At 35.2% G+C, this 15,946-nt stretch overlaps 1 protein-coding gene across 4 annotated transcripts in view; it reads right to left on the bottom strand.

Moving 5' to 3' along the window:
• Window positions 1-15,946, bottom strand: part of CACNA2D1 (calcium voltage-gated channel auxiliary subunit alpha2delta 1) — a 368,426-nt gene that overhangs the window by 82,743 nt on the left and 269,737 nt on the right. For all 4 annotated transcript variants that reach the window (XM_054270558.1, XM_054270564.1, XM_054270555.1 and 1 more), the window contains exon 10: window positions 15,121-15,220. In XM_054270558.1, coding sequence (XP_054126533.1) covers window positions 15,121-15,220 — 100 coding nt within the window. The remainder of the gene's footprint in view (window positions 1-15,120; window positions 15,221-15,946) is intronic.

Here is a 15,946-nt window from a genome sequence, read left to right as displayed (position 1 = left end):
ACTGTATGTTTTTAATGCATTCTGTATTGCCCAAAAATGAATGTTTTTGGGACCAAAACTACGCAACCTGTTTTGCTGCTTAAGCAAAACCATGAGATGATCACACAACTGTAACCACTTCACTCTGCTGCAAAACTCTGAGACATTCAATGGTGCTTCCAATAAAAGTTTCTTATAGGAGTAATCAGTAAATCACCTAATGATTATTGGAAACATAAACCATGTGGAAGTGAAAACAGTTATTGTGCTGTGGAATTATTTCAGTTTGCCTCAACCTAAATTTATAGCCATGATAGGACAATTACAAACATAAAGTAATTTTATAAAGACAAGGTCTGAAAACCAATTCAAATTGTGAGTTGGGGTAAAAGTACAGAAACTGTATCTGGAAAGTAAAAAAAAAAAATAAATTATCTAGTAGGCAGTTCAGCCCTACAAAAGTCAATTTTATCTGAAAAAATAAAGTGAAAACACTTCTTCAGTGTTTTCACTATATATCTAGTATATATATAGATCTAGTAATGTATATATATATAAAATATCACTTCACCAGTGATATTATATAGAAATTATTTAATAACTTAATATAAAATAAATCCTAAGATCAATCCTATGGCCTGTACATGCCTTGTTTTGGCTATAAAAACAGCAGTTTAGACATTCAAGCGAAAATTTAGTGACAAGAGAAAATTTCTCCCTGTAATGTCACTAAGATGAAACTGCCAATCTTAGTCACTTGCAAGCAGTCCTGCAAATATACCAGGATAATTATTTCTAAGGAGGTCAGGAGGTATCAAGCACATGGATTGGTAATTATGGCTATAGAAACGATTTTTAAAATATTTTAAGGAATACCGGTTCAAACTGTGCAGGCAGCTGACAAGGAAACTGCTGTACTGCACTTATACACTGAACTGCATTGCACTGCACTCACACACTCTGTAAAGTGAACAAAGGGTCAAACCAAAGCATCTGCATCTGTAGATGCACAAATGCTGATGTAAAATGAAGGAGAGAAATGGCACATTTGTAGCATGGAGAGTCACATCAACCCACGTCTGCAAATGCTCTAATTTAATTAAGCAAATGTATGAGCCAGCTGTTTGCAGAGACATCAGTCAACATTAATGTTAGTGCCAGTCAGAGAGGCAGAGGAGCAGAGTTTGTGATTCGAGGAAGGGATCACTCGATGGAACAGCAATCCCCCAGAATGAACATTTCCCTGTTTGCTAGGAGATGAAGGCAAGGTTCAAATCTGACCGATGAAATGCTGATGAAGAAGGAAAGAAAATTCAGGGATGAATTTAATTAATCTGAACTCCAGGAAAGCATTGAAGTTATGGAAGGATTTCAACTGTAAACCAGAATATCCTTAAAAATGATTTTTTTATACATGGCAAACACCAGGACCATTCAAAACTCAGAGTTAGCCATACTGAGCCAGCTTTTAGTTATGCTCATATGAAACATAATAGCAATAGAGGCATTATTAGTTCTTACACATTAAGATTTGTAAAAATTTACACATCTTAATTTACAAGCCAAAATAACTCCTGTAACCCTTTATTGATTACTGGTCAGATTGTCTGACCCCTAAGTACCATAATAATGCTTATTTCAGTTCACAAGATTTCTTGAAAACACAATCACTTAGTATTTAACTCAAGAAAGAACATTAAAGCTCTCAAAAACCAGAGCCATTTCAGAAAGTCCATGTTCTTACAAAATCAAATCCCATCAAGGTGTAAAATTAAGGTAATTACAACCCATACCTTATTGAACAAATTATTCTCAGTATATCTATGTGAAATATGTCAGTTGGGTATTTATCAGCCTGGCATTCCCTCTAATTATTGCAGTAAATATGCAACAAAAGTGCTATCAGAAAGAAGGAAATAAATGGATTTTTTATGATGTTGTGGCCTCAGTGATTCATTTACAAAACAAAATATGACAATTGAGGGAAACCATTCATTTGTTCAAATGTAAAGTCACCCTATAGAGTCTGTCACCACCAATAACAGCTTCTGTTTTTTCAAGTATATGAAGAGCTTTTTCCTTATCTAAGCTAAAATAAGAGATGCTTGCAGCAAAACAGTTGTAAATCAAGGAACACAGGACAACCTTGAGCTTTTTATTTTAAAGCTTCATGAAGTATTAATATAATTAAATCTGTCTTGTAATTATACCTGCAAGGTATAGGATCTAGATGCAGTTTCCACTGCATTATTTCTCACTACCCCATCTATTTATATCCAATTGCATTCTCCACCTCTGGGATGTCCCAGAACAATCCTCTGCTCTGAGGAAATTAAGACCTTCTCCTCACAGGTTTGGGCAGGAATAACTAAGCCTGCTGCTGGGGCACAAAAAGTCCCAAGAGAACTCAATCTCATTGACCTCAGACCACCAGTACAATCTCTGGGCATATATGGGGCAACTCAATAACCTGAGAGAGAAGAAAACCAATTCAACTTTACATGAAAGTCCAAATGAAGGGCTTTGAGCCTATTGCTGCTTGAGCTTTGTCATTATGGAGAAGGTCTGAAACAGAAATAATAATCTGACAGTCTTACAAGGACTTTATCTTCTGATTCAAAAGAGGATCAATTTGTGAAAACCAAGTGAAAAAAAACAGTGAAAAATTACACAGAAGTGCAGCAAAAGATTTAAATGCTTGATCTAAATTCCCCTCCCTTGGGTAGCTCCACAGAGCTGTGGGCTCCTCCAGCCCCATGGACCTCTGCAATCCAAGTGCCCCAAGAGCTAAACTGACAGAAAATAGGAGGCTGTCATTCTGAAAACTTCTAATTCCAAAATAGTTACTAATGCCTTGCTAAAAGCCTCCTCTTTTCACAGTCTTAACCTGGAAATCCTTCTAATAAAATTACTAAAATTGCTGGCACGACATGAGGTTATTAGGGAATTCAAGGAAATTAAAACAGAAATATTGATTTATTTCCTATATCTGTTCCACTTTGTGGATATGCAGATCAAAGAATGAACAACAAGGCTCTACAGACAGGTGTTTTCATTCAATAAGGCAAAAGAAGGGAGGGTGAAAAAGAAAAAAAAACCTGGAGAAAGCATCTGAAATAAAGGATGAAAGTATCAGAATTCAGCATGAACTCTGTGATTCAGTTTGAAAATAACAAAATCTTCTCTAAATCATCTCATCACAGCAAAATGCAAAACCAAACGCCAACAAATCGAAAACTTCAAAAAAGTTTTTAAGTTTTAGTCACTAGGTGGCACTAAAACAAAAAGAGTTGAACTGGTCTTAAAAGGACCATGAAACGTGGAATTTTACATTTCTGGTGGAGGACATTGGTGCTTTCTGTAACTAGCATAAAATTTTCATTTCAACTCAACCAATAAAATATATTCATGTTCTAAATGATTGAAAAACTACAAATATTAAAATCTAAGGTTCCTCCTTAAAGGAAAATTTCCACATCTTGAACTCAAGAGGTCCTGACTCTAGGAGGATGAAAATTACGGAAAAACTGTAAACCAGCGTACTTTCTAAATGTTCTTCTGTGCCTCCAAAATCTGTAGAAGTGGTAAATAAGGTATGTGGGACCAGATCTTTGTGAAACTTCAGATTTTCCCAATTATCCTTATCTACTACCTCCCTTTTCTGTCAGTTTGTTTACTGACATCTATTGATTCAACATATCATGTTTAATCAGAATCTTCTGGGATTGCATTTGTAAGTTAATAATAAAATTAAAAAAAAAAACAAATCAAACCTCAAAACAAACAACGAACAAACAAATAAACAACCTGAAACCAAACCAAACCAAAATAATCTAAGCCATACAGACAAAAAACCCAAACAAAAACAAAATCCAAAAACCAACAAAAATCTCTCTTTCCAAAATTTTCTGATATGAAATGAGAACCTGACTTAAACTGCATGAAAGTGGTGCATTTTTAAACATTCATAAATGTTTATCTTTTATAGAAAATAATACAAACTTGAACCAAGCAGCAGATTCTACACTTAAACTTGCTCTAGAAATAAAACACATTTAAAATAGCAAAATTCCAATAGATTAATAAATCAATAACATAATTCCAGGAAAACTGAAGGTTGAGGAAAATATAATGACTTTGCTAAAGACTTATTCATAGTACTGCTGTTGACTTTCAGTCTGCTGAGGTTTGGTTTGTTGCTATGCTACTTCTACCTCGTGGCTAAATCAGCTTGGTGACCCAGTTGTATCCATACGTATTAAATGAGCAATAGTGAAATAGATCTGATTTCACCAGGCTTTCATTTTGTAGCTAAATCCGGCTTTGTCATTTTTTTTTCCATTTTTTTTTCTTCCCCTGCTGCTTTAGGCTTGGTAATAGGATTTCAGGGTTAATCCCAAGAATAACTGAATCTTGAATAAGGCCAGTAGGAATCTGTATTTGAGCAGTGAGAAGACATTATAAATATTTATCAGAACCCATTTAGAGAATAGCATGAAGGCAATTTGCCAAGTTTTATTCCCATGTAAATTCTCAGTACACAGAAAGTCTGAGGTAGTTCAAGCAATAAAGGTTTGTAATTTGATGTGAGAGAAAATAATATGTGATATCAAAGTTCACCATTCATACCTTGCTATAGAATAACTTATTTCTCTTATTCTATGACTAATGTACAGACAGTCTTCAGCACAATCCTACAGATACATGGTAGAGAAGATATAAGAAGCTTATTGAAGTACTGAGAAGGAGAATATCTGCTTTTGTTAAATTGTATTTCAAGAATCAATGAAACAATATTAGGATTATATGCCAATTTCCACTACTGGCATTCACTGAGATTTAAAATATATCACATTTCTTTTCACTGTTAAACATATACATGTCCATCATACACCAGAATTAGCAGAATTCAACAACAACAAAACTGTTAGATCAATAAAAAGCTGTTGAAAAAAATATTGCAGAATAGCACAAGATAAATATTAGGGAAAAGACCAAATACAAGGCCAAAATGTGCTCTCAGTCAGCTTTTTTAACCTTTATAACCAATATTGTTTCCTGTACATAAATCAGTGCAAAGCTCCCACTAAGTACGCCAGGATTAATGTTCAGACCATAAAGCATGATGCTGCACTGCCAATCTCAGAGTTACAGCAGGAATAACTAAGTCAGTGTAGGCTTAGAGATGAATTTGCTTAGCAAGATGAAATTTATGGTCTTTTTCTGCTGCTGTGGCTAAGTTAGCATGTATTATTTACTTGAAATCATGTGTTTCTGACTTGTACTGAAAAATTCAGTACTGTAAACTTCATCATCTCCCAGGGAAAGCTGGCTGATCTAAACGACAGCACTGCAGCTCTGCAGCCTGCCCTGCATGGCACTGCTCCCCAGACCCACTGGGGAAGAGAGCTGCAACAGGAAGAAACTTCCTGGAAAATTATTTTGTAGACATTTTCTTGTTATCACTTGACAGGGAGAATCTTCATTCAGTCAAATTCAAGTTGTTTAAAACATGAAGCACCCTTGCCAAAAGGATGAATCATGAGAATATATCAATCTGGAAGGGATCCATAAGGATCATCAAGTCTAACTCTCTGCTCCATGCAGGACTACCAAAGACTAAACCACAGGACCAAGAGCATTGTCCAGACACTCCTTGAACTCTGACAGGCTTGGAGTAATGACCAATTCCCAGGGGAGCCTGTTCCAGTGCCAGACTTCTCCCAGTGAAGAAACTTTACCTAATACCCACACTGAACTTCCCTGACATCCCTCATGTCCCCTCACTGGTCATCAGAGAGAAAGTTTTAAGTATTAAACTGTTACCTATAGATTGTCCTGATATGTGAGGTTGCTCCTCAGCAGGGTATGAAGATGAATTTTTAATTAGTGCAAGAAGTTACAAGACAGACACACATTTTAGCATTTTAGCATCAGCTCACAGGGCAGAGGGGCAGCAGGGGGCTGCAGCATCACCTCTGCATTCCCACATCTCGACTCCCTTGTGCCTGCTCCCCCTTCAGGGCAGAGCACTGTGCCTGGCTGGCAGGTGCCTGGAGTTCCAGGGCAGTGAGGAGGCTGCAGCAGCACAGTGCTGACATGGGAGATGCTGCTGAGGCAGGAACTGAGAGACAGGAGGGAAAACGAGAGTCTGGAAAGTGTGAGACTTGAGAACTCGATCAGAATTTCATTCATTCTTTGCCAAAGTTAGGAGATCCTTTAGATTCCAAACCAAGACACTGCCACACATAATTATTACCTAACAAATAGATTGCTGTTATAGAAAGTTTGTTTTTTAAAAGGCGGATCACAGAACAAATAGCCTCCACCTTGTCTCAAAATTTCAGGACAGCCTGAATTTTCTTATTTTTTCACTAACATGGTGAGTCATCTTTCTCCAGAAGAATCATTACAGCCAGCCCAGCCCAGCCTCTTCTGAACTGGTAAGAAATGAGTTTATTGTTCAAGAAACCATTCTCCCATACAAATTTTTAATGATATTGTCACAACGCTTCCTGATAATAGTCTCCTAGTTGGAAAGCTGACTCAGAAATGCATTTTTGGTCCAGCATCTGACATGCCATAAAACATCCCAAGATCAAGAATATGTCTGACAAAGCAGGGGCCTCCTCAGTAAGATTTGTGATTCGCTGAAAATTAAGGAACTGGAAAGATTCAATGATTTATTAGCCAGGGGAACCATGAGGTAGAGTCATCAAATAATTTTATATACCACTAAACTACACATTTTAACTACTACTTTTTATATACTACTTTTTACACTACTAATTTTAAATACTACTCATATCCTAGAGAGCTCAGATTTATTCTGGAAATCACAGACCCCCATGCCATGTGTTGTTACAAGTCTGACTCCCTGACATTTGACAGCTATAAGAGGAGACAATAAAAATGTGTATTGATGCCCAAAGCAATCCCTCAAAGTAGGAATGGAGGTGACTTTTCTAGACATCTGGAGCTGTCAGCTATATGGTACAGTAATAAATGTACAGTTTCCAGCAACATTCCTGCTCCTGACATCCTAATGTAGAATTTGAGCTTCTAATTTCCACTCCCTTTGGCTCTTCATGCACTCAAGCAAACTATTCCCTAGAATTAACGCTTTGTGACAGATACAAAATTAAACCGATAATGTTTTTATATACGTACTATTCCTTTTCCAAATCTTTCCATGTCTTTTTTACTACCTTATATCCAATTTGAACATTTTCCTTCCACAGCAAGCTAAAGTTACAGTTAATACTGTGACGTGCATTTCAGGTTTGCACAGGATTTAGTATGGAATATTTAAGAGAAAAACCCTTATATAGAGTAAAGGATACATATTTAGTTGGTTTGGAGATTAAAAAGTTGTGTAAAACAGAGGTGCTAGTCCTAGGGTCTCTAACAGTGAAATTCATATGTGTGCTCACATGAATGTTTTACATTTGTTTGTGTTACCTGCTGTGGGGACACATATATATATATATATATATATATATATATTTATTTATTTATTTATTTATTTAATTATATTTTTACATTTAAATTTTTATATTTATATATTTATATATTTATATATTTATGTGCGTGTGTGTGTGTGTGTGAGAGATATAGCTATATAGATATATAGTTAGATATAGATATATAGATATATAAATGATATATAGATATATGTGTGTGTGTATAGACATATATTTATGTATGTTTGTGTATATACATGTGCTCCATGCATATTGGACCAGTTGGGAAGACAATTGGGAGGATACATGGCACAGAGCTGCAGCAGCCCCAGCTCTCTTGGGGTGTTGAATCTGGCATGATATGCTTTCCCCTAGGAGGTAAATTAATAGATGGATAAACAAATAAATTCCAGAGTTCAGATGGCTTGGTTATGAATTTGTAATTCTAAAAGAAAAATAAAGCTTCTAAATGTTTGTCAAGTTTATTTGTAGCTATGTAAGGCTCAGTTTAAATGCGAAGTTTAGAGAAAAACTGTTGAAACACATTTTTTCTTTCTAAATCCTGTAGCAATATATCAGGTATGTCCAGATGGCCTTTGAATAAAAACATGAGTAGCTTCTGTGTGGGCTCTGTCTGGCTGCAGTGTTTCAAAGGCTTTGCAGCCTGTGCACAGTTCAGAGGTGAACGTGGCAACTTGGCTTCTGAAGATGGTGCTGGTCTGAGCTGTAATTCTCAGAGAGAAAAGAATTGACATGATTTTTATGTTATATTGTGTTTTTAAACACTGACATTACTATTTTAAGCCAGATATTCCAGAAGAAGCACAAGCAAGTACCACAAGGAATGTTAGCACTGGGATGGAAAAGTAGCACTTCATTTTCACCTCTCTGCTACAGGCTAGTTTGTATTTGTCTGCTTTATGTAAGCATTTGCCATTTGGTCTTATTGCACAGACAGTATTGTAGGGCTTGTTAAAATGAAGTTAACAGGAAATTTTTACTTACACTAAGGATAAGAGAAAGCTTAACTACTGAGTGTGTCTTTTGCTACATAGACATGGAAAAACTTGGAAGTAGACAGAGAAAAGAAAAAAGGAATTGGTATGTATTTCCTGTTTGCAATAATGAAAGCTTTGCAATATTTACTGTTTTGAATATTTGTACCTCACAAAGGTCATGAAGTACTTGCCAGTCCATTAGGATGATGAACAACTACTTGGGACAAACATTTAAGTTGGCAGGACAAAACAAAGAGAAGACAAACCAACCAACAAAATCTTTACATATTCTTGATTTCAGGCTAAAAGGGGCAATGAGACACTCCAGTCTAACCTCTTGCCTACTGTCTCACCACCCACCTACCTCTGGTCATTAAAATTCCATTGGCCACTTCTGCAATAAACCATAACAAATACATTTAGTGTTTGCTTAAAGTGCATCTTCCAGAAAGGCATTAAATATTAATATGAAGACAACAAGAATCTTTCTTTGGAATTTTAAAGGCATTTTAACTGGTTATATGCCATTCCAATTTATTTGGCTTCAACTCGTGCTTTTTGAAGTGTTTTTACCTGACAGGTTTGAGAACCTATGGAGTTTCCCCAGCAACAGCACTCCTCATCTGTGATGACATCTGTCATTATTTATTTCTATATCCCAGAACAATCAAAAAAAGATCAAATTTTTTGAGTTTGAGAGCAGGCCTCAAACTCAGCTTCTCAGATGATGCACTCAGGTGTGTGAGGGGATGCTTTCTAGTGCCAAGCAATCACCTGTAAAACACTTTCAGTCCTCAGAGGAGACACCTAGAGTATTTTTCATAATATCTGAGCCAATCAGTTTTGTGTTAAATTACTGATATGTTCCACATCTATGTAACAGTATTCAGCCACAACAAAGAAGTCATACAGTAAAAATCTCAGTTCAAACACTTTTAATTTGCCTTCCAGTAAAGAAAGTGAGCCATCAATCCATACATTATTTAGACAAAAAGTTGTCTCTAGCCATGTCACTGAAGCTCTACAAGCATTTCTAGTTCATCACGTCAGATGAAGACTGCAAGAAGCTCAAGTCCTAGTGATCCCTCACTCTTTGTTTTTCTGACAAAAAACTGTGCAATTTGCTTTCCTGAGGATCAGGGTCCCACTGAAGCCAATTTCATTTCAAAAAAGTCAGCTAAGATAATACTCTCCCTACCCTAATCTTCCTCTCAACTCCATTCCTATCAACTTCCCCCCTGAAAAATTTCTAGCAGATCTTCACTGACTCCTTTTTTGACTTTCCTTTTAAAGAGAAGGTAAAAAGAAACTTAATTCTACAAGCAGATAAATATTCCATGACACTGTTTATACTACTGTAATTGCTGCTGCTAAAAATAAATCTCTTTCCAACTTCTTAATAATCCCTTGCTTTCCATAATTCCCAAATTTTCTCCAATTTTATTTGCAGATTACTCACCTTGATTACATTTGCTAAACCTGTCCTCCAGATATATTTCCCCTACATTTATTTCCATAGATACATAGCCTTTCTCTACCTGTACTTATTAGCTAGGTAGAAATTGAATATTAGATTTTGATCATAACTTCTCTAAGCTTTTTTTTTAACCCTGTACCTACAGTGCTTATTAAATATATCTGTATAAAACAAAGAAACAAACAAACAAACTTTTTAATTCACTTGCCCCTTGAATATGGAAGATGCAAGATAATGACCTACCATTAAGGAATGCTAATGATTTTCCATTAAAGAACATTGCTACCAAGATGTGTTTATCTGCAGCTATCATTGCTCCCCTTTTCCTGAAAATGAACCATTCAATTGAACAGAAACTGAAAGGTCAGTGAGATGGATTGCTGTTAAGATAATCAAGAAACTCAACACTCAGACCTAAACTTGCCTTTCTACCACTATTCAGCAACTAGGAAAAAACACCAAAACATGTCCCCTGACAAAAAAAAAAACAAATTACAGGTATTTGTTTACTGCCTCACAGAGCTATGATGATGAGGATCCTGCACACTTAATTGCAGCTACTGTGATTCATTACCTGAAATGCTTCAGGATTAAATCATTGAGAGAGGCTCTTATGCAGACATATTTATTATAGAGAGAACCTGATTCTCTGTCTAGTTTTTTATTTGTCAAATAATGAAAAAGATGGCAGACATCTTCATATTTTCTCCTTAGTATTGTCCATTAAGGAAAATGAGAAATAAAGAACCAAAGTACATTGGCAGAACCCTTCATACAGGAGTCCTTCTCATTTCCTCTAGATCCACCAACAGAAATACTTCAGTTCCACTGATACCATGATCATGTTTAATTTCTCCCTCAAGTAGTGATGTTGTTTGAAAAAAACTAAACACTACCAAACTTTTCTGTTTCAAAATTCAAAAACACAGTAAAAAATCCTGTCCTACCATTTCAGTGCGCAATTTAATTTCACATCCACTAAAAATGTTACATTGAAATAATAAAGGAAAAAAAGTTTAAGTTGTTTTTAAAAAAATTCTTCAAGTTTTTGCCAACAGAACAGAAGTGAGCTCCTACAAAGCTAAGATTTGTAGCAAAGATTGTATAATTATGACAGGCTCCCTGGTTGTAGAATCTACCATCCTTTTCCCTCCACTAGGACTTCAGGCTAAAGTTTTCACCCATGGCATGTTATTTAATTTTTATAATAAACTTAAGAAAGCAGTTCCCAGAAGGAAGGAACATCTCCCTATATTTAAGATAATACAGGTGCAATATGAACTGCAGAATACAGGACGGATCATGTAGTAGAAAGGGAAAGGAGCCCTTTGACATACTGAAAACACTTTTAAAAAAACTTTCTTTTCCCGCTGTTAGCATATTTAAAAATTTTAATTAGCAAGGTGTAAAGATTTTACTAGCTCAGGAGTAAGAGAGACAAAGTAAAAGTAAACAGATTTGCAAACAATGAGCTATGGAATTACATGAAAAACTTTTATTAAAAATCAGTGGGAAAGGAGATGCATCATCCACAGATTTTTTTTTTATTCTCAACAAAAATTTCACAGGCTGGATGCACAGTTTTTTCTTTGAAATCAACTCATGTAGAAATAACCTTCCCTCTGAGTTTACTCAATGTGCAGAACTGCACAAGAGCAGGAGATGAGCTTTCAATTTTCCCAGAATATGGTTCTGTTCTATCTCATATGTACTTGACATTTAATTTCCAGTTCCTAAGCAGTAAATACTAGTTTGGATTTTTACAAAGGCTAAGTGAATTTAAAAAGTACAGCAGCTCCTGACCTTTAACACATCTGTTGCTGCAAGGGAGGCTTCTCCTTTGTGTGGTTTCCTGCACCTCTGCAGATTTGAAATCCATTTCTCCTGCACGCTACCCACAATCACAAACAAATTACACTCTCTGTGTCAGCATCTGAAACCAAGCCACGAAATCATGACGTGCTGGGATGGAATTGCTGCCCCCATCATCTACTGCTCGCTGCTATCAAAGCCTCTAACCGGATTAGTGGGAAAACAGCTGTATCACTCATATACTTAAGCCCTTGCAAACAGCAGGTTTTCTCCCTGCAACAAAGCACAGCACTTCAGATAAGGAACATGCAAATCCCAAAGGAAACCATGATATGTTAACCCCTGGCTATCTTTTTAGAATTCAACAGTTCATTCAACCTTTCTTTCCCTGGAAATAAATGCAGGGATGCCACCGTGATATTTTATGAAAAATCCCTTCGCCAGGATTTCTTCTCCTGGGAAGATGAGAAGCCTCTGCTACTCTATGTTTTTCTGCTTTGGAATGTGATTTGGAGAATTGTTTACCCAGCATGTGAATTGTTTTATTTAATGAGCAATCACAGCCAGCTGTGTCAGACTCTGGGTCTGTCATGGGATTTTATTATCATTCTTGTTTTAGTCTTCTGTCTGTATCCTTTCTCTTTCTATAGTATAGTTTTAGTAAATAATACAATATAATATAATGTAATGTAATGTAATGTAATGTAATGTAATATAATATAATATAATATAATATAATATAATATAATATAATATAATGTAATATAATATAATAATAAATCAGCCTTCTGAGAACTTGGAGTCAAATTCTCATCTCTCACCTCATCCTGGGGACCTCACAACATCACACAGGAACTACATTTATTCAGTAGAACGAATGTTTTTAGCACATCTACTTTTAAGCTTTTTTTCCCCTGGGATTTCCTCGTATACAAGGCACAGTTCATGAAATCATCCTGTCACTTTTAAGGAGTGATTGACGTGAGTTAAATCCATGTCTTTCAGTTGTGGGTATGAATCATCATGCACATGAGCTTTGTGGGACAACATCTTGGCAGAGGTTAGCACTGAAACAGCTCTCTAGCTAACTCAAAACCCCAGAACAAAGACTCCATGGTTATTAAAGCTAACAAGCCATAAAAAAACTGTCACATTTTAAGCCAAAAGATCCATGAGGGAAAGAAAAATTGTGGATAACTTATAAACAGTGTTAGTGTTCATGTATCCATTTGCTAATGCTGTATAAACATTTTCACCTACGTTTTTTGGACTTTTTGAATAGTCTATGTCTAATACTGGGATGCTAAAGGAGAAAATGTTCTTAAGCAAAGATATGCAATATATTGAATAATTTTTTAAAAAATATTGATTTAATCTGCATTTATTTCACCTAGAACAAAATGTTTAAGTTGGTTTTTTGCCTTTTGGGTTTACTAAGAAAGCACTGGAGTTGGACTTTAGATAGTCCTACTCCATTATGGAATATTTTGTCAATCAAGATGATAGAATCGTAGAGTTGTTTATGTTGAAAAAGACTTGAAAGATTATCTACTCCAATTGGTAAACTGATTCTAACAAATCTTAAATAAACAAAATAAATATTTAAAAAAAAAAATCTTCAAAGACCAAACTTGTGTTCTCTTCTCTCACCCATAGAATGCCTTATAGCAATACAACCATTTGTTTCCTATCTATAGCTTATTTCCTGTCTATTAGAGAAATAAAATACATGTATGTTATAAATCCTTTACCACAATTCCATTCATAAACCATCTGAATGCATAAAAATATACGTTATATCAAAGTAATTATAATACTGAAAAGTTTTAATAAGGACAATTTTAAATTTTAAGGGAACAACACCAAATAGCAGTTTATGAAAGATTTAGAGATGCCATGTTCTATTATGCACATTTCTGAGATTGCTGCCCTCCACTGATGATGAAAACAACATGACCAAAATGCCCTTTTTGGTTCTGCAATCAAATTTATGATGTGAACCTCTAAAGTTCATTCAAAGGGAAAAAATACCCCTTGTAAGTAACAAACCCCTGGGGAAATATACTGTATAAAATACTGGGCGTTTCTGGTCCTTTTCAGACACAAATCCCAACCTCGAGGCCTCATTAGAATAATAGTGACCCTTAGCTAGTAAAATACTCACAGCCTAAGGAAGGCTTAGCATTAAGATGACTTTTTCTGGTCATGGAGAAAATGGAACAAAAGAGCTTGGAATTATGTGTAAAACAAGAGGTAGTAGGGGTCTAGATATTCCACAAGTGAAAACTGGCACAACTCCGCTGAACATAGTAATCAATTTCCATCAGTGTAGATTACAAGCTTTTATTTATTTTTTTTTTTTAATTTAATTGGTGAAATTAAGAAGATTTTAATTCCCCAATACCATTATAGATAAGCTTATTTCCTTTAGTAACTACAATTTTTTAAAAAATCAAGGGGTTTTTTTTTATTATTTACTGCAATTTAGACCAAGGAAAATGATCTTTTCCACTATTAAAAACTTCAAAAAACGAAATATCATTGAGAATAAACACTTATCTGCTCCTTGCAGAAAGTTCTAGCTAGACTGTCAGAAAATCATGAACCAATATGTAGTTTTAAAAAATATTTCATTCAGTTAGATTTAAGGTCTTTCTCCCTCAGGCTGGCTACAACATGAATCTGCAAGTTGAAAATTATCTCCAAAATCATTCCAGTTACTTATCATTGAGGCTGGCTCTTGTTATTAAGAATATGCCAATGTTTCCATCTTAAATCCATAGAATCAAAACTCTATAGTTGAAAAACTTAATAAAAAAAAATTGAAAAGCTTTTCCCAAGGCTAGAACATGACATCCAAGGTATTCTCCTGAAAATGGAAAATTTCCCATCCCTTCTTCATAGATTCTTCTCTCTATTTTGTTATTTAATATGAGAAAAAAATATTTTGCCACCCATCAAGTGATGAAGAACTATAACACTTCTCAGAAAAATGTATTGGGTAGATCAGATAAATGGCTCCACATCTACTGTCATGCATCAAAAACCATGAGCAATCCAAATATCTTCTGTGTAGAAAATCTGGGAACCAGCAATTATTTCAAGAGAATTTGCATACACCAATCTAATGGGAGAGGCTTTATACAGACAGTAGAATAATATTGGAAAGGAGAATTTGGCTATGCAGGAGTTTATTTAAATTACTTTTGCCCTTCAAATGTATATGCAATATCATATATAGGACATTAATTTTTTGATATAAGAAAGCAAATACAATATATTTTAAGTCTCTTTGCAGGTCAACATTCAAGTACCTCATGTCCGGAATTAAAAGTAGTTTGCTTTTGGCTTTGTTGACAATGCAAATTCTGTGGAAAGAACAGATACTCACTGAAACTACATTCACAAAGTCATCATCAGACAAGGTCTCCAACATCTCAATGACTGACGTGCGGATGAGCTTCAGTGTCAACCCACTGACACTCCCACTCCTGAAAAAATTCACAATGGAAAAGTTGAATTCATCAACTATTATGTAACACAAAAAGAAAATACAGAGCACCCACTTTAACATTAAAATTTTAAATTTTATAATAAATAAATAAAATTTATTCCTGAATTGTTCAACTCATCATTAGCGTTATTAAACTATTCCTAATTATTAAAGTCCAAAATTGGCATACAAAGTCCCAGTCCTGTACCTCAGATGACATCATAATGCTGCATCCTTTACTCATTTCCTTTTCAAGAAATCTGAGTTTAACACCTTCAACCAATGCATTATCTAAACAATTTATACTCCTACACACAGATTTACAGCTCTGGATTTCCAGAGATGCCAATGACAGCTTCTTTGATTCAAGGCAAAACCTAAGCTGAAGTGAAGAAATAACAAATGTTGATAAAACTCACTGCTGATATGAAAGCACTTCACCACGTGTGAAAGCATTAAATGCAAATTCTGTGCCTGAGAAGCTTTTCAGCATAAAGCAATCTGACACATCAGGTTCAATGCTCTCTTCAGTCCCTCAGCTTTGCCTACACCACAGAAGCCTTGCTGAGGCAGACAGCAAGTTTTTATGCATTTCTTTGCTTGCTTTCTAGCAATTTTTTATAGCAACTGAACTTGGCATTTTTAAAATCTGTATTGTAAAACACACAAAGTCCACATACATTCTTATCTGTCAGGTGCATTAAATCATTGTCACATCTATTGA

The sequence above is a fragment of the Melozone crissalis genome, unplaced genomic scaffold, assembly GCF_028551555.1.
Source record: "Melozone crissalis strain CALT ecotype California unplaced genomic scaffold, PUWL_Pcris_2 ptg000004l_1, whole genome shotgun sequence".
In the NCBI taxonomy this organism is placed as follows: Eukaryota; Metazoa; Chordata; class Aves; order Passeriformes; family Passerellidae; genus Melozone; species Melozone crissalis.
Note: the sequence above shows the minus strand (reverse complement) of the source record. Positions and strands in the feature narration are given on the sequence as shown.